The 25,528-nt window shown below is 41.8% G+C and overlaps 2 protein-coding genes across 5 annotated transcripts; both read left to right on the top strand.

Annotated features, from left to right (window-relative positions):
- Positions 1-995: 995 nt before the first annotated feature.
- Positions 996-4,462, top strand: LOC131232929 (heat shock protein 83-like). The gene is made up of 3 exons (XM_058229458.1): positions 996-1,429; positions 2,320-2,600; positions 2,709-4,462. Exons 1-3 carry the CDS (start codon positions 1,144-1,146, stop codon positions 4,263-4,265), a joined length of 2,124 nt encoding a protein of 707 aa, XP_058085441.1. The 5' UTR covers positions 996-1,143; the 3' UTR covers positions 4,266-4,462.
- An 11,316-nt stretch (positions 4,463-15,778) lies between these two features.
- On the top strand, positions 15,779-24,198 carry LOC131232724 (uncharacterized). 4 transcript variants are annotated; one of them, XR_009164921.1, is made up of 5 exons: positions 15,779-15,916; positions 19,234-20,632; positions 23,201-23,277; positions 23,386-23,503; positions 24,063-24,198. XR_009164921.1 is itself a non-coding variant. In XM_058229168.1 (3 exons), the coding sequence occupies exon 2, from the start codon at positions 19,310-19,312 to the stop codon at positions 20,621-20,623; it is 1,314 nt and encodes a 437-aa protein (XP_058085151.1). In that variant the 5' UTR covers positions 15,779-15,916; positions 19,234-19,309; the 3' UTR covers positions 20,624-20,632; positions 23,317-24,047. The 4 variants fall into 4 exon arrangements, 2 of the variants coding, with proteins under 2 accessions (XP_058085151.1, XP_058085150.1); XR_009164920.1 differs by lacking the exon at positions 24,063-24,198 and having other exon boundaries at positions 23,220-23,277; positions 23,386-24,047; XM_058229168.1 differs by lacking the exons at positions 23,201-23,277; positions 24,063-24,198 and having other exon boundaries at positions 23,317-24,047.
- Positions 24,199-25,528: the final 1,330 nt, after the last annotated feature.

The following is a 25,528-nucleotide window of genomic DNA, read 5'->3' as shown; positions in this document are numbered from 1 at the left end:
ATAGGAAACAACTTTGATTGGGCGTCAACCATTAAATTTTTTTTTAGGGGTTATAAAAGTTTTGGATCAAGATGATCTTTGTTTTTTACCCTTCATATGGGTGTGTATGACCTAATCAATAAATTAGATGTCAAATAAACAGTTCGGTGAGCCTGAGGATGATTTTAATAGTGGATATCCAATTAGTATTTAGTTTCCTGTGGCGTGGTCCATCTGAAATTTATATTCCTCTCATTTTTTAGATCCAGCCCTAAAATGATCTTTAAAAATGGATGAACGGAATGGATGAAACACATACATCATGGTACGGCCCACTTGAGTCTTGCATCTGCTAATTTTTGGTCTCCCGTTCTAAATGATCTAAAAAAACGGATAGACGGGGTAGATTTTTCAAAAACATCCCGGTGGGTCCCACCAAAGTTTCCAGCACGTGAAAGGCTTTCCCATAAAATCTGCTTCCGAAAAAACCACGCTGCCAATTTCGAGAGAGTGTGATGAATGATACGTGGGCACTGAGACGTTACTTATAATTGTATAATTAGAATAAATTTAAACTGTCCAAGTTCCGGGTCCCATTTAGATGCACCATGCACCAAAAACTACACTTATTTGATTATGTAACTATCGGATCGGTGGACAGTTATTCGACGGTTCAAAATGAAAAAATCCAACGGTTCTATTTCAATAAACAAGTGTCCACGAATCAGAGATTATGATAGTTAAACCAATCTAATTGTGACAAAGAAAAATAGAGACAGCGACATTCACAATTTAGTGGATTTGATTTGATTTAATATATGACACGACTACAATTAATGAATGCCTGCGTATCAACCGTCATACGCAGACGGAGTATCAAATAACTCCCCGCGAAAAAAGAAAAATCAAGAAAGGGAAAGAAAACGGTAGAACTCTCCAGAACGAGCTCGACTGGCTTTCTCATTCTCAAATTCGTTTCCTCCTCAAGAAGAAACCAGAAAATCCCTCCAAACGCGTATATAAATACCATTCCTGCTTTTTTTCTTCTCACCGTAGAAAAAAAGAAAGAATAGCTCTGAAACCTTAACTCCAGCGTTCGTTCATCTCTCTGTTTTTCTCTTTCTATTTCGAGTAGTTCTCGATTTGAATTTCCTCGTTCAGGACATGGCGACGGACGTTCAGATGGGCGCAGAGGCGGAGACCTTTGCCTTCCAGGCGGAGATAAACCAGCTTCTCAGCCTCATCATCAACACGTTCTACAGCAACAAGGAGATTTTCCTCCGGGAGCTCATCAGCAACTCGTCGGACGCGCTGGACAAGATCCGGTACGATAGTCTGACCGACAAGAGCAAGCTCGATGCTCAGCCCGAGCTCTTCATCCGGATCGTTCCTGATAAGACCAACAAGACTCTCTCGATCATCGACAGCGGTATCGGAATGACCAAAGCTGGTACGTGAGATGGATCAAACGGCTTAGATTATTTTGATTTTTATCTGTTTCTGCTACATTATAGTTTTTCAGCTGGAGAGGATCGGATAGTTTCGGGTCTTTGTGGGAATATGGGTTTGATTCCGTCTTTTCAACTGTAATGTGGTGACGTCTTATTCCAGAACGATTTCGTGTGCTGAGGATTCTGGTGCTTTTGGCTTGCCGAGTCTGCTTCCTTTTTTCATTTTATTTCATTTCTTCTTTTCTTTTTCTGTCCTATTTTTTATTACAATTTGCGCTTGGAATGTTCTAGCAGATGTCTGTTTTCTTTAAGTAATATTTTTTTTCTTTGTTCATTCGTGCCATAGTTCGAAACCTGATGAAATCTTGGTCCGATTCTATGTTCATCTCATGAATAGAGTAGATATATACCAGAAATACAAACACTAGTGTTGTCTACTCTGTGTAGGTTTTGAGTTCATCAGCTTTGTTGTTTCATTCATATAGTGATTGACCGAGTGACTTGTGTTGAGTCTGAGTGATTTAGTCGATTTGATGAGTCATCCTGAGTCTGGATGGAGTCGGACTGAGTTTCCTACCTCTCACTGGTAGCGTAGTTCCAACTACTGTGGTTTTCACCACAATGGGTACTTGAACCCATGACCTTGTGTTGAAATTCCGCTCACCTTGGGTTTTTTTTTTCTATGCACAGAACCTCACACCCACGCACCACAATGGGTACTCGAACCCATGACGTTAGTGTTGAAACTGTTGTAAGTTTACCACCAAGTCATGAGCAAGGATCCAAGATTTTTTTTAAAATTTATTTATTTATTTTTTTTTTAAAACCTATTCGGAAGCTCTTTTGTCAGGCAACTAATTGAAATATGTAATTGGTTATGGTTTTGTAGACTTGGTAAACAATCTTGGTACAATTGCTAGATCCGGAACAAAGGAGTTCATGGAAGCATTGCAGGCTGGTGCTGATGTTAGCATGATTGGTCAGTTTGGTGTTGGGTTCTATTCGGCATACCTTGTAGCTGAGAAAGTCATCGTCACGACCAAGCACAATGATGATGAGCAGTACATCTGGGAGTCTCAAGCAGGTGGTTCTTTCACTGTAACCAGGGATGTTAATGGTGAGCCGCTCGGCAGGGGTACCAAGATCACCCTCTATCTCAAGGAAGACCAGGTGAGTTTTGGTTTTTCTTCTTTTTATTTTATTTTATTTTATTTTTTGGTGCATTCCTGTTTTGTGTTGTTTGGATTAATTTGCTGAGTTTGATTTTTAATTGTTCAGCTGGAGTATTTGGAGGAGAGAAGACTGAAGGATTTGGTGAAGAAACACTCTGAATTCATAAGCTACCCGATTTACCTCTGGACTGAGAAGACGACTGAGAAGGAGATCAGTGATGATGAAGATGAGGAGACCAAGAAGGAAGAGGAAGGTGATGTTGAAGAGGTTGATGAGGAGAAGGAGACCAAATCCAAGAAGAAGAAGGTGAAGGAGGTCACCCATGAATGGGCCCTCATCAACAAGCAAAAGCCCATCTGGCTGCGGAAGCCGGAGGAGATAACGAAGGAGGAGTATGCTGCCTTCTACAAGAGCCTGACCAATGACTGGGAAGAGCATCTTGCCGTTAAGCACTTCTCTGTGGAGGGTCAGCTTGAATTTAAGGCAATCCTCTTTGTGCCAAAGAGGGCACCATTCGACCTCTTTGACACCAGGAAGAAGATGAACAACATCAAGCTCTATGTCCGCAGGGTATTTATCATGGACAACTGTGAGGAGCTCATCCCAGAGTACCTCGGGTTTGTGAAGGGTGTTGTCGACTCAGATGATCTCCCGCTCAACATATCACGAGAAATGCTCCAACAGAACAAGATTCTCAAGGTCATCAGGAAGAATCTAGTGAAGAAATGCATTGAGATGTTCATGGAGATCTCAGAGAACAAAGAGGATTACACGAAGTTCTATGAGGCCTTCGCAAAGAACCTGAAACTGGGTATCCATGAGGACAGCCAGAACAGGGCGAAGCTGGCAGAACTTCTCCGATACTATTCAACCAAGAGCGGTGAGGAGATGACAAGCTTGAAGGACTATGTGACCAGAATGAAGGATGGTCAGAAGGATATCTACTACATTACCGGTGAGAGCAAGAAAGCTGTTGAGAACTCCCCATTCCTGGAGCGACTTAAGAAGAAAGGCTATGAAGTTCTCTTCATGGTTGATGCCATTGATGAATATGCGGTTGGGCAATTGAAGGAGTATGATGGAAAGAAGCTGGTTTCTGCCACCAAGGAAGGACTGAAGCTCGATGAAGAGACGGATGAAGAGAAGAAGAAAAAGGAGGAGAAGAAGGCTGCATTCGAGGGACTCTGCAAGACAATGAAGGAAATCTTGGGTGACAAGGTGGAGAAGGTGGTGGTCTCTGATAGGATCGTTGACTCCCCTTGCTGTTTGGTGACTGGTGAGTATGGTTGGACTGCAAACATGGAGAGGATCATGAAGGCCCAGGCACTGAGGGATAACAGCATGAGTGCTTACATGTCGAGCAAGAAGACAATGGAGATTAATCCAGACAATGGTATCATGGAGGAGCTGAGGAAGAGGGCTGAGGCTGACAAGAACGACAAGTCAGTAAAGGACCTTGTGATGCTGCTGTATGAGACTGCTCTGCTGACATCCGGATTTAGCATGGATGACCCTAACACCTTTGCAGGGCGGATCCATAGGATGCTGAAATTGGGTCTGAGCATAGATGAGGATGAGGCTGAGGCTCCCGCAGATGATGCTGATATGCCGGCCTTGGAAGAGGAAGGGAATGAGGAGAGCAAAATGGAAGAGGTTGATTGAGTGAAGAAAATGGCGTCTCTATGCGGTTTACTACTGTACAGTTGTCTGTTAAATGGAATATATAGAAGAGTCTTTCGAAGTTCTGTTGTTGTTTTTTCTTTTCTTTTGCTTTATAGACGCGTTCTTTTTAGTTAGGTTGTAATTTTGGTTCTTGTTTCTTTTGGAATTTTAATGGTAATCATGCGTACTTTCTTTCCTATTCAGGCTTGGCATTATTAATTCCATGATTTCGAGGATGTGCACACAAATATGCTATTTTAAGAGGTTTTATTAGGCAGAGAATAAAAAGATTTCAAGAGGTTTTAGTTGTCAGGGAATCAAAAGGATTTTAGGCCTTGTTTTAGCTGTGTCTCTTGATTATATTTCTTGAGGAAAGCTCCTTGATTAAATGGTAAAAATTAGATAAGCAATTATAACATGGCATAAAATAGTGAAATGCATACGATGCATAAAGTCTTCATTTATGCTTTTCTACTTGTTGGGGTTCTTGATTAGGTGATGCATTATGGTGTTTCAAAGGAAAACAGCCTTAGCGTTTATGCTCTGCATAGTAATGGGAAGTGGAAAAGCTAACAACAGGGTTAACTTTGTTCTATTGGAGAAATTAGGGGTTAGCCTGGATTGCCTTGAAATTCAGGCACTAGATCATTTGAGAGGTTCAGTTGAGTAGTCCAAACAATCATGCAGGGTCATTGTTTGGGGTTCTCGATGGTAAGCATGAAGCCTTTAAACAGTCGGTTCTGGGCCATGGCTCAAAATCTCTCAGACAGTGCGATCCGGCGGGAAGCCACTGCTGGAATATTTAAAGGCTGCAGGGCATGGAGACATTTCTGGAATATTTAAAAGTTGGTGTGGTCTCTCAATCTCACGTTGTCTCCCACATTGGTGTGGGAGAAGGAAGAGAGGCTTGTAAAGGATCCTGCGAGCTTTAAATCCAAGGAACCAAATGACATGAGTTGATGCATGTGTCCAGCTATACACTTTTATTTGCCACATGATGATCTCATTGAGTCAAATCACATATAATTAAAATCTTTAGCTGTCGTCACCCATGCTTAGGTGTAAGGATTAATAAGATCAAGTGCATTTTTAAGTAGATCATAGTCCAGGTATTATAGGCCTCTCAATCTAGAGACTCAACATCGATCTACAAATGCAAGTGCCTGGCAGGTCCAACATTAGGAACTTAATTCTTTCCACAGCACACTCACGCTTCTATGCGGGGCAGGGCATAGGCACACTGATCCATCGTCATGCTGATGGTGGAGACATTCCATCTCGACTCGTCATCAGTCATCTTACACAGGGCGGCCATATCCATAATTATAATGGTGACAATTATCACAAGTTTGTCTACAACCCAAGGTTTAATGAATTGGTGGGATCCACAGATGTAGTGCCTGGTGAACCACTTCTTCTTCCACAAAGATTCAGACAAAACTGAGGTGGTCATGGTACAATAGGTTATTAAGTGGTCATGGTACAATAGGTTATTAACATCCATCGCACACAATTTTTCCTTGATTACTGACCGTTGTTTCCAATTTTGAGTTCCAAGGATAACTAAAGGAATCCCTCTCTTTAACCTATGTCTATGTACATTTATGATACTCTCATATATTAATTATGGTATAATCAAATGTCCTCCTAAGACCTATGGTCATCATGATCTATGGCTAAGATCATAGGTATTAGATCCACATCATTAGTGAACAACATTTATACTAGTTTTTTCTAAGCACAACTCCAACTTTTACTTGCCCTAAAACTGGTTATACTCAAAATAATTGCTATTATTTATAGTTAACTGTAGTTTAGGACTAAGTGATGCAGGGACATGTGATAACCTAACCCTATATGCATGTATAATCAAGTTAAAGAATATTCAAATAAATACACCAATCAACTAACTGTTTACAAGTAAAGGGATTAGGTGAATCTAAACACAAAGATGAAGTTATTCCGTAAGGATTATGCCCCTTAGCAGAAGATCACGTAAATAGTAAAAAGGGAGGACCTCAGGATATGAGGATATCCCAGATCTAGCATGAGTCAGTCTACGAGTAAGCTCGGATCTGATTCTACTGACTAACCATCCCTCTTTTCCGTTCGAACTAAAAAGGGGTATCCAGAGAGAAACAAAAGGAATGAAGGATGAGGGGTTTGAGATGAAGAAGGTATAGGTCATTTGTCGTTAAAAGAAAGGAGGTGGATGATTCTTACATTTTTCTGCACCTCTAAGATTTTAGAAAGAGGGAAACCCGAAATCGAGGTGGAATCCTCAACACATAAGGACCAATCTTGAAACCCTAATTGTCAGGCCCGTGTCCTAGTGACCATTCCGTTCTGTAAGATCTCGCGGTCCTCCCGGTCGAATTCCTGTGACTTGCGACCTGTAGGTTGCATTTACGCGCGACCCTGAGTCTCATCCTTTAAACCCGAATCAACTCGACCAGAGACCTATGCCATTGCAACCGCGCCGTCGCCATAGTTCCGACGCCGCGTCTCGTGCACCGATCCAATGCTTAGATCATAAAATGTGGACTACGTATAATCATGGCCGTGGATCACACGTTACGGGATCCACCTAACCCATGATATATTTCCCTAGGTCATTATGAAGATGACATCACCCCTACACCTAGTCACCCTACTACCTTACTCCATAGCCTTTTACATCTTACAAGCAATGATTTTTTTTTTCCCCATGAGTATGCCTCTTATAAGTCATGATGGCCTACCATCATCATTGCCTAGAAACTACCTCTCTCTCTCTCTCTCTCTCTCTCTCTCTCTCTCTTATCTCTCACTCTCTCTTTCTTCTTCTTCATTTTCCTCAATTAGCAACCTCCAACCGTCCTAAGCTCCCCAAAAAAATTCCAGCCCTTTGTAAGCTCATCACCCCCAAATCCAACCTTCCAAAATTAATCTCAACCCTTCAATCTCACCCATTGGAGCATTGGAAGCCATTGGTGGAAGAGGGAGTTCAAGATCCTAGGTGGGTGCTTTTCTAGGATTAGATTTGTGTTTTCTTGCATGGATCTTCTAATTTTTCTAGCATGAGGCAATTAGGACCCACCAATCAATGGTGAGGATCCTACCTTGACCTCTAGGTGTGGCCAATGGCCCACCTTAGTTTGCATGCATGAATTCATGGTAGGGCCATTCTCCATGGACCCCACTATGATGTTTGATTTGATTTTCTAGTGCATGAAGGCCACTTAGGCCTGATTAATATGGTGGGAATAGGATTTCCCTCGCCAGATTTTTTTTTGATGTATGGCTCACTTATTTTGGGCCCCATTGATGTATGTTGTAGATTCTAGAGGGGCCCGTAGTGGCGGGGCCCCTCCATCTCACCGTTCACTCACTCTCTCTCTCTCTCTCTCTCTCTCTCTCTCTCTCTATCTCCCCCTTTCTTTTGATGATGATGATGATATATGTGTATGGCCCACCTGATGTGATAAGAATCTGGACTGTCTAGATTTTCTGGACGTCCAGCAAATGGAGCCCACTTACTGCCTGTTTTCGGGCCAACTCGGATGGGAAAAAACACAAATATCAGCTTTATTTCAAGCTTTGGTGGGCCACACGTGTGGTCCCACTTGATGAGATCCACACCGTCCAGACCTTGGACGGTGGGCCCTTCGCGGCATGGATCTTGCTGTATTAATGTTAGCAAGTTCCGTGGGCTGACCATGAAGTATGTGTATATCCATACCATCCGCTCATCCATTTGATAGACCATGGGGCCCACCCCACACGTGTGACACGTGTGGAGGTGGGACCCACCTTAGCGTATGTGTTTTGCATCCACACCGTCCATACATGGGTGGTGCTGTGGGACGCACCCTGATGTATTTGTTTCAGCCATGCCGTCCCCCTATTTGGGGTGTGGGCCCACCCCACACGTATGGCATGTGTGGGCGGGTGGGACCCACCTTGATGTATTTATTTTATATCCACACCGTCCACTGGATTGGGACGGTGGGATGCCAGCCGTGATGTATGTGTTCTATACACGCCGTCCATCTGTATGTGGGACTGATCGTGATGTATTGGCCTTAACCATGTTGTCCATTGCTAGTGGGGCCCACCTTTAATGTATGTGTTTGATCTGCATCATCCAGCTTGCTGGACGTTGGGCCCTGCATGATGTATGTGTTGTATAAACACTGCCCATCCAAGTGGCTCTCTCATGATGTACGTGTCTTATTAGCGCCGTCCAAGTCTAGCCTGTGGACCCCACATAGTGATGTATATGAGGCCTTTGAATGAGGCCCAATGTGATATATTTGCAGCCCATTCGATGAGGCCCAATGTGATATTTTTATAGCCCATATAATGAGGCCCGATGTGATGTACATGTGGCCCAAATGTGAGGCCCAATCCGATGTGTATGAGGCCCAATATGATGTTTATGAGGCCCAAAATGTGAGGCCCAATCTGATGTGTATGAGGCCCATATGTGAGGCCCAATAAGACGTGTTTGAGGCCTTTATGTGAGGCCCAATATGATATATGTGTAGCCCTTTTGTGAGGCCAATATGATGCATATGTTGCCCATTTGGTGAGGCCCATTGTGATGTATTTGTGGCCCAATTGGTGAGGCCCATTGTGATGTACTTGTGTGCCATTTGGTGAGGCCTATTGTAATGTATATGTGGCCCAGGAGTGAGGCTGATGTGACGTATATGAGTCCCATATGATAAGGCCCGTTGAGAAGTATATTTGGCTTTTGTGTGAGGCCCATTGTGATGTACATTAGAACTTTTATGTGAGGCCCATTATGTTATGTATGAGACCCTTGTGTGAGGCCATGAGCCCACTATATGTTAGGCTCTATGTAGGCCACTCATTGGGAGTAATGTTAGTTAAATGTCCACATTGATGGGTAATGACGGTTAAATGTTCACATTGTGATCTTCCCTTAGGCCTGATTAGGCCCATTCTCATCATTCTCTGAGTGAGTTAACTCAAATCATTGGGGCCCATTGATGTTGCATGGTCCATCATCGCCGTATACGGATGGATCTGTGCTATCGGATTTGGTATATTCACGACCAAGGGTCGATCTTTATAGTATGGCTTAGATCGGTTGTTTATTTATGGACCCCGCTTTGCATATAGGCCGATTATGAGTATGTGACGGTATAGCATCATGATACATGCCCATACGTATCATCTACATGACTGTTATGAGATGTGATTGATCATTACATATGCAATAGGGCAGGTTGTTTATGGGACTCCTTGATAGGTGGAGTTGTCCCACATCAGCTCACGATATGCGTAGGATTGATGCATGATTGGACTGTGTGACTCATGCATATTGCATTATATGTTGTGATTGCTATATGCCCTAGTGACATTAGGGCCATAACCTCCACAAGCATATCGTGGATGACAAGTTTGGACACCGGGAATCTTCTCTTTATATGGGGCGCGAAGTATGTCCCTAGGTGAAATTTCTTAAACCCGACAGTACCAGAATATGCTCCAATGCTTAAACCGAGTGGATGCATGAGCGCACGAGGGCCGAATGCCAAGAGGCCGCGTCTCCCACTGTATTGTGGTCAGTTGGAAGGGGGTACAGCCTTACCCGCCTAAGGGGAGAGGGCAATTGTTAGGCTGAGTATAAGCAGCTTGTAAACGGGTCCGCTCTTGACGTGCCGGATAGATACTAGCTGACTATTGGCCAGGTAGATAGTGAGGTCTCTTCCGCTCACACGGTTGTGCGTCCAGTGTAGGGCGACAATGTGGTGTATATTGTATTAGACCCAGGTGATTATCTAAAGAGAACTGTACTGATATATGATGCTTCAGAGATGAGTTGTATTGATATGTGGATTGGTATGCTTAAGCTGTATCTTGCACATGACATTGGCTATGTAGGCCTTACATCGCATGGCCTTGATGTGGCTGATAGCATTCATGCCTTGCATCACATAGCCTTGGTACGAGTAATAGCATTCATGGACTGCCCAATATATTTCGCACTACTCTGATACTGCATTCTAAGCAAGCTTATATTGTGCACACACTCTCACCACCCTCTAAGCTTTTTATAAGCTTATGCACGATTGACGCGTGCAGGTGACGCCAGGACGCAGTCGTATCTTAGCAGGAGCAGGAGCGTGCAGTCGAGCTTTAAGAGTTTCCGTTATTATTATCATTGTATTTCCCTTTATGCGTATTGTACCTTAAAGTTTTTTATTATAGTGAATTTTGTGATGTTGTTTTGGTTATTGTTTGTGGGTTATGCTTGTTACGGAATAAATTCATGCTGAAAAATTCTCTTCGTAGGATCCTAGGATCGGAACTTGGTAGATGGGTGTCGGGAGTCGAGAATGAAGTACTATGGAGGCTGTCGGTGCCAGATTCGGCAATCAAAAATTTTATGAGCCCGGTTTCCGAGTTTGGGGCATGACACTGATCTATTAAATAAAGAGGAAGAAAATAAATGAATTCTTATTCATTTCATAATAATGAAAATAGGATTCCTCACAATGTATATATAAGATATGGAAAAAGTAAAAGGGCACTGAAGCCCCTGGAAATAAGAAAAATAATAAAAAGATGAAAAATAAAGAAAATTACAATAAAGCACCTGAAATAAGAAAATAATAATAAAAATTTAAAATTAAAACACCCATGTGGTAGGGTGTAAAATCTGACCCATAAATCTATGGTCGGGGTGAACACCCATGTGGTAGAGTGTGAAATCCGACCCATACATCTATAGTCGAGGTGCGGTCATGCCGCTCTTACACTCGTAGCGCATTAGAAAGTGGGTCTGATGGACCCGTCGTCTATCCACATCAACTCCTCTGCTCTGGTACTCTGTTGGTGACGCCTTCTCCTCTAGTACACTCTAAAGGGCGTACCACTGATTTCTGCATCACTAAGTTACACACAACATTAATTCCTGAGTTGTCATATTTATGACTGGATCATCTGACAACTCCTAGTTTATATATAAGAACTCCATGTACGTTTAGGTTTGGTTACTAGAATACTCAAGTTAGGTTAGGGTTAGAAACTTCAACCTGATTAAGCAATTTCAGGTTTACTTATGTTGGGTAAGGAATTTGTCGAGTCAAGTTCGTTCGGTTTAGAGTTGAGTAGAGAGGAATTGGGTTGGGTTCCTTGACCACTTTGTGTTCGTAGTAGGGCTCCAGGTTCGTTTTTCTTGAGGCAGTTCAAGCTCTGGTCAACTTAGGTTAGTTCGGTTCTTTGAGTTTCTTTTAAGTGTTGGGGATGGAGAGGAGCCATTCGTTCAAGATAACATGATTGGAATTCTAGATGTCTAACGTTTCATAAATATGCAAATGGAAAGATTACATTGTATGACAGGCATTCATAAAGTGAACGAATAAATGCGTTGATAAGGTTAATGCAGAGATTATACAAGTTTTTTTAGGAGATGTAGTTATTCATTATTCTTATGGCCTCTCATTCATATGGCCTTGGTCCAATACGTGGGCTGAAATTTGAGCAATCCTGGATGGTCTCAACCTGTGTGCGAGTCTCGGTTTTAACAAAGTGGAAGTGGCCAGTAATTCCAAGTCGGTCATTTAAGCGCTCTCTTCGCTCGTCCCTCTCCTGGACCATGTGGTACTGGTTGACCAAGCTCAAGGCTCTCACCCTTCCTATCTGTGTTCGTTTTGCTCACTATCCTAGAGAGGCTAATTACCCAGCTGATGAGCTGGCACGTTTGGGGAGTGCGGGGCAAGTGGGGCAAGTGGATCAATTTTTCCAGGCATTGGAAGACCTCCCCGCCAAGATTCAAAGCCTGCTTTGCTTAGACAGAACCAGTCTAGGCATCCTCCGTATCCCCCAATTCCAGCTACCCTGTTTGCGCTTTTGCGCTTTCGAGTTTTCCTATGTCTCTTACAATAGGAGGGCTCTTCGCAGGGCCCTCCCGAATATCAGGCTATACAAAGTTTTTTGCTATAAAATTTAAGGAGTAAAAAAGAAGTTATTCATTATTCTTTTGATGCGGTAGAGGATGACAGTTGCAATTTATATCAATAAGAATTTCTCAATTTCATAACATTAGGGAGTTTGCCGCCTCGTAAATTAACGCTTAAAGTGGAAGCTTTGATTATTTTTTTGAGAAATATCAATCCAAGTATTGGTTTATGCAATGGTATAAGGTTGGTATGTAAATCATTTCACAGGAGCTTAATCGATCCAAAAATTGTAATAGACATTTTTCTCAAATGATAGTTTTTATTAGGTTGTTTTTTTATAAGAAAGTAAATTTCAAAAATAAAATATTTTGTTTTTAAAAAGTATATATATATATATATATATATATATATATATATATATATATATATATATATATATAAACACACACACACACACTCGTACGGATTAATGGTAAGAGAATAAGTTTTTGCCATGGAAACCTAGGCTCAAATCTCGAGGGGTGTAAGCTGGTTGGCTACTTTTCGGTACTTTATTACGAGCACTTTGTGCTTTACACATGCATTTCATCCTGAACCAGGCCCTAGCCAGAAGTCTGACCCACTGGTATCTAAGGTTTTAATTATAGTGTTGAATTAGGAAACGGATTGGCTACTCCCCCTGCCACCAGCCAATGGCTGATGGTCGGTGCTCTGTGGGCCCCACCATGACGTATGTGTTTCATCAATGCCCTCCATCTATTTTTCTAGATCATTTTATGGTATTACACAAAAAATGATATATCCCAATCTCAAGTGGACCACATTATAGGAAACAGTGTTGAATGAACGTCAACCATTAAAAACTTTTTGAGGCCCATAAAAGTATTGGATCAAGCTGATCTTTGTTTTTTTCCCTTCATCTGGGTCTTTATGACCTAATCAACAGATTGGATGTCAAATAAACAGTACAGTGGGCCTTAGGAAGATTTTAATGATGGATATCCTATCACTATTGTTTTCCTGTGGTGTGGTCCACCTGAGATTTATGACCCTTTCATTTTTTGGCATAAAGCCATAAAATGATCTTTAAAAATGGATGAACAGAATGGATGAAATACATACATCATGGTTGGGTCCAAAGATCACCGACCACCAGTCACGGGGGGCTCGTGTCAGGGGGAGTAGCCAATCCATTCCCATTGGATTAGTGCACTTGACACATGGCTATACATGTGGCATTAGTGCCACATGTCATACACATGGCTGCAGTTGGATTGATTAAGATTTAGATGGTAGTTACATGTGTTATCATGTAATAACAATTTTCTTTGTTATAATAATAAGGATATGCATCAACAAATTTTTTCATTCAAATATTTTTTAAATATTAGCTACTAATTAATATATATATATATATATATATATATATATATATATATATAGTTTTTAATAAATTAAATATTTTATTTACTTTTGTCATAATAGCCTTCACAATATAATAGTCATAAAGCGCAACGAGGAGAAATGTCATATTTACCGATTTTTATTTTAGGTTCTTAAAAATATGCTTTAAAGATGATTATTTATTTATCCAACTTAATTATTAGTTATTTTCATTATTTGTTTTCTAGTATGATATGTTTATTTCTCTACGTTATATTTTTATAACAAGAAAAACATAATGTCTAAAAAGGATAGTTGGTAACAGGGATAGTTGGACGAATCGGTAAATCGGTACTTCCAGACAGGCCAAAAAGGAATCTTTTGTCCATTAAATCCTTGATCCTCGGACCATTCTATTTTCAAATTGATATATATATATATATATATATATATATATATATATATATATATATATATATATATATATATATATATATAAACGTCACACACCGGTTTAAAAATTGTACATGCACGTTTGAACGGTTTGGATTGAAATGATTTTATTTGTACTTCAAGCATGGGAGTGCATGACCGTGGATGGTCCTAGTTGGCATAGCGTGTTGACGTGGTAGAGTCATGTAGTCCTATATCTACAAGGTTTTTTTTTAAAATTTTTTTCGGATGATTTGCAGGTGGGAACATTTTAAGATATGAGCATAATAACATGGTGGCTTGAAAGCCTTTAGGATCATTGAAGGGTATGAGCGCCAAAAGAGATAAATCCAAAGCTCAAGTGGATCACACGGTAGAAAGTAGCGGGACAATGATGCTATTGTCGTAACCTTTGTAGGGTCTACCGTGATGTTTATTTGGCATCAACCTCTTCATAAGGTTATACACATGGTTGGAGAGAAAACACAAATATCAAACTTATGCCGCCTTCAAAGGTTTTCAATGGTAGTCATTCAATCCTAACTTATTTATGTGGTGTTGTCAATTTGAGCTTTAAAACTGTCTCATTTTTAGATTCATCCCTACTATGAGAAGATGGATGAACGGAATAGATATAACACATACATCATGGTGGACTTACATAACTTTACCACCTAAACACATGACCTTGTCTTACATAATCTGAGTATGTCGTGGTATAAAGAAAAAAAATGAAAAAAGAAGAAGAAAACAGACTCAGCTTTTTGGCAGGTGACCAAATGCTAACCTCGTGTCACAATTCAGGCTCATCATGATTTTTTTTTTTTTTTTAAACTCATTGAAGAGATGAGTTAAAAAATGAAGTAAATCCAAAGCTTAAGTGAACCACATCATAGAAAAGAGTGATGCTTACTGTTGAAAACTTCTCAAGCCCATAGCAATGTTTGTCTGACATCTAACCTAGGGGTGCATACGGGTTAGTCTGGTCCAATTCTGGAATGAAACCGGAACCGTACCATTCCTAATGGTTCTAGGAGAATCGGAAAAGGAAACGGGCCGTTAGCACTCTAGATCCGAATCGGAACCGGACCTTTAGCACCGGTTTGGTACCGGATCGGTTCCGCGAGAGAGAGAGAGAGAGGAATGGATGGGGGTAGCCGGAGTGGAACTTGGGATTTTTATTTATTTATTTTTTGAAATATATGGTCCGATTCAAGATTCGGTCCCATGGTTCAATTCATGGTTTGGTTCGATTCTATATACTCCCAACCGAACTAATCAATTTTTTGGAACCGGAAACGAAACCGGTGCATGGTTTGATCGGTTGGGTCCAGCTTGCCAGTTCCATGTGCACCCCTAATCTACCCTGTTCATAGATCCACGTACCCTTGGACAAAGGGAATATAAAAATATCGGCTTATTAGCCCTTACCAATTTTTCAATGGTAAACATTCAATCCTCTATCTTTCACATGGTTTGATCCACTTAAGCTTTGGATGTGCCTCAGTTTTGGGCACATCCCCTAAAATGAGCTGGAAAAATTGTCAAACGGCTTGGATAGAATACACATCATGGTGGGGGACATTAATTGGACGGTTAAAATGGAAAAATATCTAGTGGTGTTATTTCCACGTACAAGTGCCCAGGGATCAGGGGGTTACAGTTGACCAACGAATATGATATTTTGGAACCGGGGACTTAGAGAAAGTAGTTTTCACAATTTTGTACATTTAGTTTGAGATAATGCATGCTACATGTCAATTTGTTAGTGCATGCGTATCAACCGTTATTGGCAGCCAGAGTATCAAATAACTCCGTTGAAAATCCCTTGAATATCCTCTCGCCCTCTCTCCCTCTTCCAAATATCAGAAATCGATTCTGCTAGTCTCAGGCAGTGTCCTGCGGTTGCCTTGTTTGTGAGTTTCTTTTCCATTTTAAGGCGTGTTTGGATGCCCTATCAAATTGAATTGCAATTGTACCTTTTCCTTAAGGGCTTGTTTGGCAGCGTCGATTTTGAACTCTCGTGGAAACGAGTGGATTTGAAATCAGAGTTTTGAAGTGGGAGTTCAGAAAGAGTTCTTTTGGAGGATTTGGATTCCTCTCAAAAACCAAATCCCTCCAAGTCCTACCTCCCAAACGCCCAAAAAACAGAAAATTCCCACAAATCCCTCCGATTCTATGCTGCCAAACTACCCCTTAGCCTTTTTGACGATTTGGGTTTCGAATTGCAATTGCCTTACTTCCATTTTGGGATAGGAAGATCGGGCCATTTCGTCTTGATTAAGCTGATGGTGCGTTTGGAAGCACAAATGAATTGAATCACGAAGATGAAATGATAGAAGGTAATTATATTTGCTTGCATTGAATTGTAGTTACGTTTCGTGACAAGTCCATCTTGGAAGGAAGGCATTGTGATTTAGAGCATCTAACCTCGGCATTGATGCTCTGGAAGGGAATTGCAATTTGGCTCGTTAGGCTGATAAATTGCAATTCAGTTGACTTCTGTGGGGAAAAAGTAGAAGCAATTCAGCTGGATCGTGCATCCAAACACACCCTGAATGTTTGCAGTTCACTTTGTTTACGCATCCTACTTCAATTACTTTTTTGTTTTTTTTGTTGCCCATTTGCGTGTTTGATCATTCCTGCTTGCTTTGTTGTATTTTTGATGTGTGGGTCTTTGTGATTTGGATGATTGACTTGTGAGAATCGGTACATGTGGGGCCTGGTTTTCAGTACCATTGGTCATAATGGTCTCCAACTGTGGTTGAGGGATGTCCTGGGGATCTCACAGATTTGAGAATCCTAACATTTTAATATTTGGCTTGTTTTCCATTGAAGGTGGACTATTGCTTCTTCCTTTTTATTATTTTTTTTAATTTTTAAAATATATATTTTTTGGTTGCTTGACATGTACGGTATCCTTTGCATTGACAAGTATTTGCATAACCCTTCTGAGATACATGGATGGGGACATTATGATTTGATGATTGTTTGTGTTTGTTGTTTGAATTAGATTGTGATTGAGAGGGTTTGATGAGATCTTGCTTTGTTTCTTCATCCTTTGGGGGTTGAAATTTTCTTCATGTTCATGATTTAGAGTTTGAAAAAAGGAAAAAGAAAAAGAAAAAGAATTGCTGAAGCATTTGAAAATCATCAATGTTCTCTTTGGGGTTACTTAAAAGCTGTTTGTTGTTGTTGTTGTTATCTTTTTATCAATTGTGAATCCAAATCAGTGAAATGGATTCCACACATGCGCTCACACACACACACACACACACCATGTTATCGTCATCATAATCATCATCTAGGCCTTATCCTAACTAATTGGGTCAACTACTCCTACATGGATCTACACCATTGTACTTTTCATGGACCATACCTCAGGTTAACTAGAGGTCCTGAAAAGTCTTTTCTTACTACCTCCACCCACATCATTTGGGGCCTTCCTTTTGCCCTTTTAGAACCTTTACTCCAAACCTATGCAGTTCTTGGTCTCTGTTGCACATGGCCAAACTATAAAAGTTTGCTTTCCTTCATCTTATTACCCATTGGTGCTACTCGTAAGTTCCCTTGAGTGCATCATTCTCAATTCTATCGTTACTTATCTTGCCACTTATCAATCTTAATATCCTTATTTCCGCTAAGGTTATCCCATGAACTTGTTGTTCCTTGACTCCCCAATATTTTGTATCATAAAACATGGATGGTTTTATTGGCTGGTCTTATAGCTATCGTATAAAAATTTCTCTTCAGTTTCATTGGTATGCGGTGATCACATCATGCTCCAGAGGCACATCTCCACATCATTTACCCAAGTCTAGTTGACTTATTAACCCAAGATATCGAAAATAGTTATCATATACACATGCATGCATGCATATAAATATAAAATCGGCATTCATTGCTTCCATGACTAATACTCAGTGTGGTGTAATTCACTAGCTCGTCCCTAGCCTGGATAATGGGGGAATGTTTATGTTAGGGTCAATGAACTTTTGGTGAGCTTCCTATTTTGAGTCATGTTTGGTGGGAAGATGATTGTAAATCTTTTTGCCAATCTACCAGTTGAAAGTTAGCCCAAAATGGGTCCCTACTCATGGCTCAGTGGTAGACTCAGCGAGTTTCAACACAGAGGTCATGGGTTTGAGTGCCCATGTGGTGTGTGTGGGTGTGAGTGTGTGTAAAAAAAAAAAAAAAATCAGCCCCAAAATTGCTGGCAGAAAAGAAAAGATGATGATGATGATATCTTTGGCATTCTATGCCTGCATCCACACCCAGAACTCCCAAGCTTTAATAATCTCTGCTATCAACCTATTAACCTTTGCTCGTTTAATCTAAATAAACTTTAGTGCTTCCTTAATTTTATGAGGTAATAGTTGAGTTGTATACTGATTTTAGTGGTAGAACCTGAATTGAACACTCGTTTTGAGGGTATCCTATTTAAATGAATGCTAAATTTAATTGCCTTTTTGTGGTCATGATCTTTTTTACTTTTTATTTTGCCTTTCCCTTTTCTGCCTGTCCACCTCACAGGCTTCTAGTGAGGGTGGTTGTGGCACCCCCTGGTGATTCTTTTGCATTTTTAGTTTGATCTTCTCTGATCTTATGTTGAAAAGGAGTTGTTGAATGTTGATGACTCTGAGAGATCTTGCACACATGCGTGGAATCTCATAATTTATTTTAAACCCTTGGTTTGAGTAAGAGGAGAGGGAGGGATGACCATATGGATGTGCTGTGAGTGGTGGGCTTGCAGAAGATGCACCGGTCACCAACCCATCTTTTCCTGCTGTAGAAAACACCTGCAGAGGGGATCTATTTCATGTGTTTCAGAGAGTAGGGAAAAGGCACAAGCAAGGAATTTGAGCGAAATAAAAGAGATCAAGAATTCGAAAACAAAACATGCAATTCAAGCAACAAACCCATATAACATAAGAAAAACGGTATATCATAGTAGGGAAAAAATGTCGAAATATTTAAATGAAAATAACAAACAACTAATTTAGATGGACAAATAATTGTCCAATTTTCTACATTCAATGTACATGTATGGCTGGCCTGCCCCGAGGTTGGACTAGGGGCATGCACAAGTGGGCCTTCTTGACAAATGGTTTAGATCTGTGCATACCTGCCACATTGGCATGTGTGAAGCAAGTGGGTCTTGCACCATTGCACCTCTCTTTCTTCGAGTGGAAGGCTTGGACTTGACCTTATGTCTCTTTCTGTGTTTCCCAGGTGAGGGCTTTGATGACTTCTTGAAGGGAGATAAGTATTGGATTCTGTGGAGCCAAACAAGAAGGGTTTCTCAAACCAGAGATGAATTGCCTCTGCAATGCAGCAGACATTCTCCCTCCTAAGCCCACTCCTCTGCACTTTCCTTTTGTCCACACACCCAAAAACCTTCACCCTTTTACTGTCAGATTCAACATGCCAATTGCCCCAAGAAAGACCCACAACCTAATTGCCTCCCTCTCTCCTTCCCCCTCTCTCAGGCCCCTACCTTCAAACCCTAACAAAGGCAAGAGCTGGCAAATAGAAGCCATGCCTGCTGACAATCTAGATGTGGATATGGTAAGAAACAGTGACGGCGTTTGGACTGCCAGGCAGAAGAAGGTGGTGGTCCTTTGGGACCTTGACAACAAGCCCCCGCGTGGACCACCCTATGAGGCTGCCATGGCTCTACGGGACATCGCTCAGCGCTTTGGTGATGTTGTTGACATCTCTGCCTATGCTAACCGCCACGCATTCATCCACCTCCCGCAGTGGGTCCTGGAGGAGCGCCGTGACCGTCACCGCATGGACATCCTTGAGCGCAAGGGCCTTTCTGTCCCTTCTGAGCCCTATGTCTGCGGTGTTTGTGGCCGCAAGTGCCGCACGAATCTCGACCTTAAGAAGCACTTCAAGCAGCTCCACGAGCGGGAACGCCAAAAGAAGTTGAGCCGCATGCGCTCACTGAAGGGGAAGAAGCGGCAGCGGTACAAGGAGCGGTTTGTATCTGGCAACCACAAATATCAGGAGGCTGCCAGGGAGTTGATCAAACCACGGGTTGGGTATGGCCTGGCCTCAGAGCTGCGGCGGGCTGGGGTGTTCGTGAAGACAGTGGAAGACAAGCCGCAAGCAGCCGACTGGGCACTCAAGCGGCAGATGCAACACTCCATGAGCCGCGGAATTGATTGGCTCTTCTTGGTCTCTGACGACTCGGATTTCTCTGACATGCTTAGGAGGGCAAGGGAGTCTGACTTGCGGACTGTTGTTATTGGGGATGGGCGGAGGGCATTGAGCCACCATGCTGACATCTGGGTTCCATGGATTGGGGTCGAGACTGGGGAGGTGGGTGAGGAGGACCTACGACCTCAAAGGAGAGATGGACAATCAGAGAGGGAGGAGGATGGTTTCTTTTCACTGACACATTTTGAAGGCGAGGATGACGATGAAGAGAGCGATGCAGATTGTGTTGTTGATGAGATTCTAGTTAGAAACTCTGGCTTTGGAAGTATCAGGATTTCAGCGTTTTCAGAGGAGGAATGGGATGGTGAAGAATTTGACGATCGGAGCCTCAGCTCGTCTTTTATGGACATGGATTTGCATTGTTATAGTGAGGGAGATGAAAGAGAAGAAGGGTACTATTGATCAATGAAGGTATTTTACAGACCACTGTCGATCAAATCTATTGAATCAGGCTATGGATATGCATTCCAATTTGGATGTAGAATGCTTGAATTTACACGAATTTGGCCACAGATTCATCGAATCGTTCCTTTATTCTGCAACTGTGTAAGGTAAATGAGAAATGGCAAGTCAATTTGTCCAAGGAGAGATTGAGGCGATCTTGGCAGCTGGATAAGAGCCATTCATCAGGCAGGGACCACTATGAAAATACCCTGGCTCAAAAATCAGGCTCATCTATTCATCAAGTGAGCCACCACAAATGTTTGAGGAAAATGGAGGGTTTAGAGAAAGGTGACATATGGTGTATATTCAATGTACATGTGTATCTGCCTGCTGCTTGGACTAGCCTGATTTTTGGGCCAGGGCATGGGCATGGTGGACCCCATCTGAATGGCCCTGATCTTGCATTCACATGCCATGTCGAGATGTGTGCGTGTGAATGACCTCCTCAACTCTGCCTGAATCACTTTAGCATTTCTCGAGATCTACGCTTTGGTGTAGAATGGGATATTGATCTCCATGTAGCTGCTCTAGGATATTTTCATCATATGAACGTGCTGCCCCTTCATAGATTAGATGTATCTGTATGCTATAAATTTTTGGTGGAGTTAACAAAGAACTTTTATTGTCTAGTTGTCTTCGGATCTTTGATTTCTAGGGCAGGCTCCTATGTTAATTTTGCACAATTTAAATAAATGGCGGTGTAATGCAGGGGCATTTTCACACCGGGCTCGAGTGGGGTCGCCTGTGCGATGTAGGGGCACACTCGGGGTGAGCGGGGCCCACGGGGGAGGTCTCTTGTTCGAGACTCCTCACCAGGGGTGATTAATGCACATTTCACATTGGGCTCGAGTGGGGTAGCCTGCGGGATGCGGGGACACACTCGGGGTGGGCGGCCCGTGTAAGGCGGTACCCATGTGATTTGGGGCCCACAAGGGGGGTTCGGCCGAGGTCCTAACCCATGAGATGTGGGGCTTGGGCTATGAGATAAAGAGATTAATTCGCCATGCTTTAGAGCAAGTGGTTAACTATCCTGTATCACGGTGACTCATCCTCCACAGTTGTGGCACTGGTGTTCTGCTATGCAGACTGTCCAAATTGTGGGGTCCCATTGTGGATGTTGCATACCACTAAAATCACACGTGACAAAGCCAATGAAGCCATCCAAACCATCAAATGCACAGTTAACAGTAAAATAGTGACTGGTTCAAATTCAAAGGGAAAAACCAGATCAATATTATGTCCTTGGTGCAATTTTTCGGCCATGCTCCATCCACAGTTGTGTCAGAGATTTGGACAGTCTGGACTGCCAACGCCATGCGTATGGTTGAAGAGCCTCCACCATTTTATTTTATTTTTACTTCTGCAGAACTAGCATAGGAGTAACCCATAATTTTTTCTTTGTTGGACTCTGTATTCTACAAATGGCCATTGGGCTCGTTTACCCAATAAATGAGTTCACTTACCATCCCACTGAATGCGGAATGCACTTTCCATGGTGCTGCAAATGTTGGGTGGAATGCCCATTGAACCCCCTATTTAGATGCAGCCTTGGACATTTTGTCATCCTCCTAGTGCACGTTTGTAGATTTCTATTTCAGACAGGAAATTTGATGAGGAAGAGATGGCTGTCTGCTGGTATGTTATGACTTATGAGATGGCATGTAACATGCTACACAAAATGAATACTGTAGGCACATTTAGTGGCATACTTTACATCTCTAATGTCATCATAGCATGCATTGCGGAGTAATTATATGATTCTCAACACATGTGAAAGCACATGGATCCTTTGTTTTGTTTTTGTTTTTGTTTTTTTTGAAAGGAAACAGAAAGCATGTGAATCGTTCAAAGCCTCGGGGTTGTGGATCACATAATTCTTCTAAAGCTAAGATGGACTGTATTTATAGTGGTACTTGATGCATGACATATTACTAAGTACATGTTTGGATTGAAGGTAAACTAGGGGAAGCATTCAATTTAGTTGTTGACGTTTGCACTTTCTGGGGAGGCAGAGGACGCCGTGGCAAATTGTTTGCCTTTGCCTTTTCCATCTTGATGGAGTAAAACCTCTTTGTCTCTCTCCAAAAAGTTAAATGGTTGGAAAAAGGTTTCCCTCTTATGTGACGTTTTAAATGGCAAAATTGGAGGGAAAATAAGTTTCTTTCTATAGGATTTCAACCCAAACACTTTCGAATACAAAGGAAAAGCATTTTCTAGGACTTGTTCTTTAGCAAAACTCTGATGTCAGTTTACCATCCACTTATGTCACAAATTTTCTTTCCCTTGCATTCCCCTAGTTTACCCCCGATCAAAACAAGCCCTTCAAAGGGTATGATAGTTGATTTTGTTCCTAGATGTAAATCAACCTGCTCCATTTTCTATTTAATTTGTTTTTAAATTTAGTTTATAGCATCTAAGAACATTCTTCAATTCCATTAGAACTGAAACAGGTAGGATCAGCGTTTGGGATTTGCTTCAGCATAGAATCAGTAGTCATATTCTGACATTTTGAATGCGATTTCATCTCTTTTCAAGTTGTGGGAAAATGATGCAGGAGAGCTGATGTTATGATGCTCTGCAACACTCCAAGAATTGGCGTAGTCTTGAAATTGGTGAGTCATAAATTTCATGTTCCGTTGTCATCGTTGCAGGCATTTGGCTTTTCTTTAGCGGAGGAATCCCTTCGCGTCATTCTTCTTGATGATCCTGCTGATTCCCAGTTTGAACACTTTGCTGTTGTCATTGTGAGAAGATAGTAGATCTTTCTGCTCAGTGCGAGAAGAGGCTATCATCCCCCAATGCTTCTATGAGTTTCCACTCCGCGGCTTGCGTTCACTGGTAAAATTCGAGGTTTGCTAAACCCACAACCATGCCTACCCCAGCCTCCAGCCCCTCTATATCTGCCATATTACACGGGCAAGATCCAAGCTGCCCGTTATATGGGCCCTCCATGTGTGGATGCCCTGGCCCAATAGTTAAACTGGTCTGCTCATCAGGTGTGGCACAGATGTGCTTTTATGTGGGACAAGTGGATAACATTTTCACTGTAATTTTGTTTTGGACATTGTGGGGCACCCAATGAGTATCGCTGCCCAATTCTTTGCCAGGGCACAGCCCCAACCCAACGGATGGACTAGATCTTGCACATGCTTGCCACATCAGGCCATTTGGAGGAGACCAATATTCGGGGCCATAGTTCTAAAACTGGCTTACTCGACTCAAAACTTGGCCAAGTCAACTTGACTCGGCGAGATTTTGATCTGAGTCAGTGAGAAACTCTCTTCAGTGTGACTTGGCCGAGTTTGAGAGAGACTTGTCGAGTTGATTCGTTGGCTCGATCAATTTGATGTGACTCGTGATCACTCCTCTCCAAACTTTGTTTTTTTTTTTTTTTCAGAAAACTGAGAAAGAGCGGTCAGTGAGATTTGAATCCTCACCTTCTCTAAGCAAAACACTGCCCTCAACCAGCATTGTAGGTAATGTTGCCAAAAAGAATCTCTTTTACTGTAATAAATGTTTCTTACCATTGCCAACATTTTATTTAATCTTTATTAAATATTGAGTCTGGTCCTGTGAAGTCTTGATCAACGAGTCCATCCGGCCCGGCCAGACATCGGGTAGAGTTGACTTTTCAAGTTTTTTAATGTTTGGGGCTGTGATGTACATGCTTGTTCGATGAACCCAGCCTTTATTAATCTTTAGATTTTCTCTGGACCTTCCTATGCAGAGAAGCTTGTTCTCAGCAATGTCCGATAGACGCTATGAAATGTGTGGAAGTCAGTAAAATCACCTCATGGGAAGTGAGTAATTCATACAAAATGATCTACCTGCTTCATAGCATGATCAAGCATCTCTTTGGTCAAGCTCCAAAATCTTGGAACTGAAAAATCGAAATCTGTCACCCTTCAGTACCCCTTTTTGGTAGAAGCGGTTCAAGCCCAGTCTTAGGGACTAAATTTTCCCATTTATCCAGGACAGTCTAATGGGCTAGTAAATGCAGAAACAAAAGATTGGGCAATCAGTATATCTGGGTAGTAGTGTTACAGGAAGGAGATTGGAGTATCTAATTGTAACAGGTTTCGATCAGCTTGATCCGATACATGTAAAGGAGCTACATGAAGCCTTGACATTATGTTTCCAACAAGGGAGGCGACGGGTGTTTGTTGAAAGATATCTTGGCTAGGATTATGAGAAAACCGGGGACAACTTGTATCTGCTTTTGAGAGTTTGCCAGGTCCTAGTAGGTTCCCTGCCAACCTGAACAATGTTCTCTCCCTCTCGCTCATTCCCTTCCTCTGTCTGCGCATTTGTAGTGACATCCAATCCCTCAATCACATTTGAATCATCCTTGGGCCCTTGGATCAAATATCAGCCCAGTTGCCTCATTCACAGCTTGGGCGGCTCACACGACAGGCAACAGTGTGGATGAAGATGCACATCCAACATTGTGTGTGGGGCCCATAAGATTGTCTAAATATTGAGTCCAACCTGTTAATCAGGCTCCTCTCACCAAGATGAAGGAACATACAAAATATTATGGTAATTGAAAACTCATGTGGGCTACAACACTCGATTTTAAGGGGTTTACCCGTGATTTAAAATAATATTTTCTATTGGATGATCCAATTGAGTTTTTTTATTGAGCTGATTTATCTTTTCTTTTCTTTTTGCACGGTGAATATGAGGGAGAAACCTGGTGGATGGAGTAGATCTTATCTAATAGCCCGACGGGCCCCATTGAGCCCAAGTGTTTTGAAGGAGAAAATAAGAGCTTGATCGGCTTCAACAAACAACAAATGGATATGATCCTGCTCCACCAGATAGGTTTTAACAAACAGCAGCAGGCAAGCTTGCCTAGGATAG

This window comes from Magnolia sinica, chromosome 18, assembly GCF_029962835.1.
Source record: "Magnolia sinica isolate HGM2019 chromosome 18, MsV1, whole genome shotgun sequence".
Classification (NCBI taxonomy): Eukaryota; Viridiplantae; Streptophyta; class Magnoliopsida; order Magnoliales; family Magnoliaceae; genus Magnolia; species Magnolia sinica.
Note: the sequence above shows the minus strand (reverse complement) of the source record. Positions and strands in the feature narration are given on the sequence as shown.

Coding starts and splice junctions, on each gene's coding strand:
- LOC131232929 (XM_058229458.1), top strand. CDS start 1,144: ATGGCGACGGACGTTCAGATGGGCGCAGAGGCGGAGACCTTTGCCTTC. Junction 1,430..2,319: donor TATCGGAATGACCAAAGCTG/GTACGTGAGATG, acceptor ATGGTTTTGTAG/ACTTGGTAAACAATCTTGGT. Junction 2,601..2,708: donor TCTATCTCAAGGAAGACCAG/GTGAGTTTTGGT, acceptor TTAATTGTTCAG/CTGGAGTATTTGGAGGAGAG.
- LOC131232724 (XM_058229168.1), top strand. CDS start 19,310: ATGAATTGCCTCTGCAATGCAGCAGACATTCTCCCTCCTAAGCCCACT.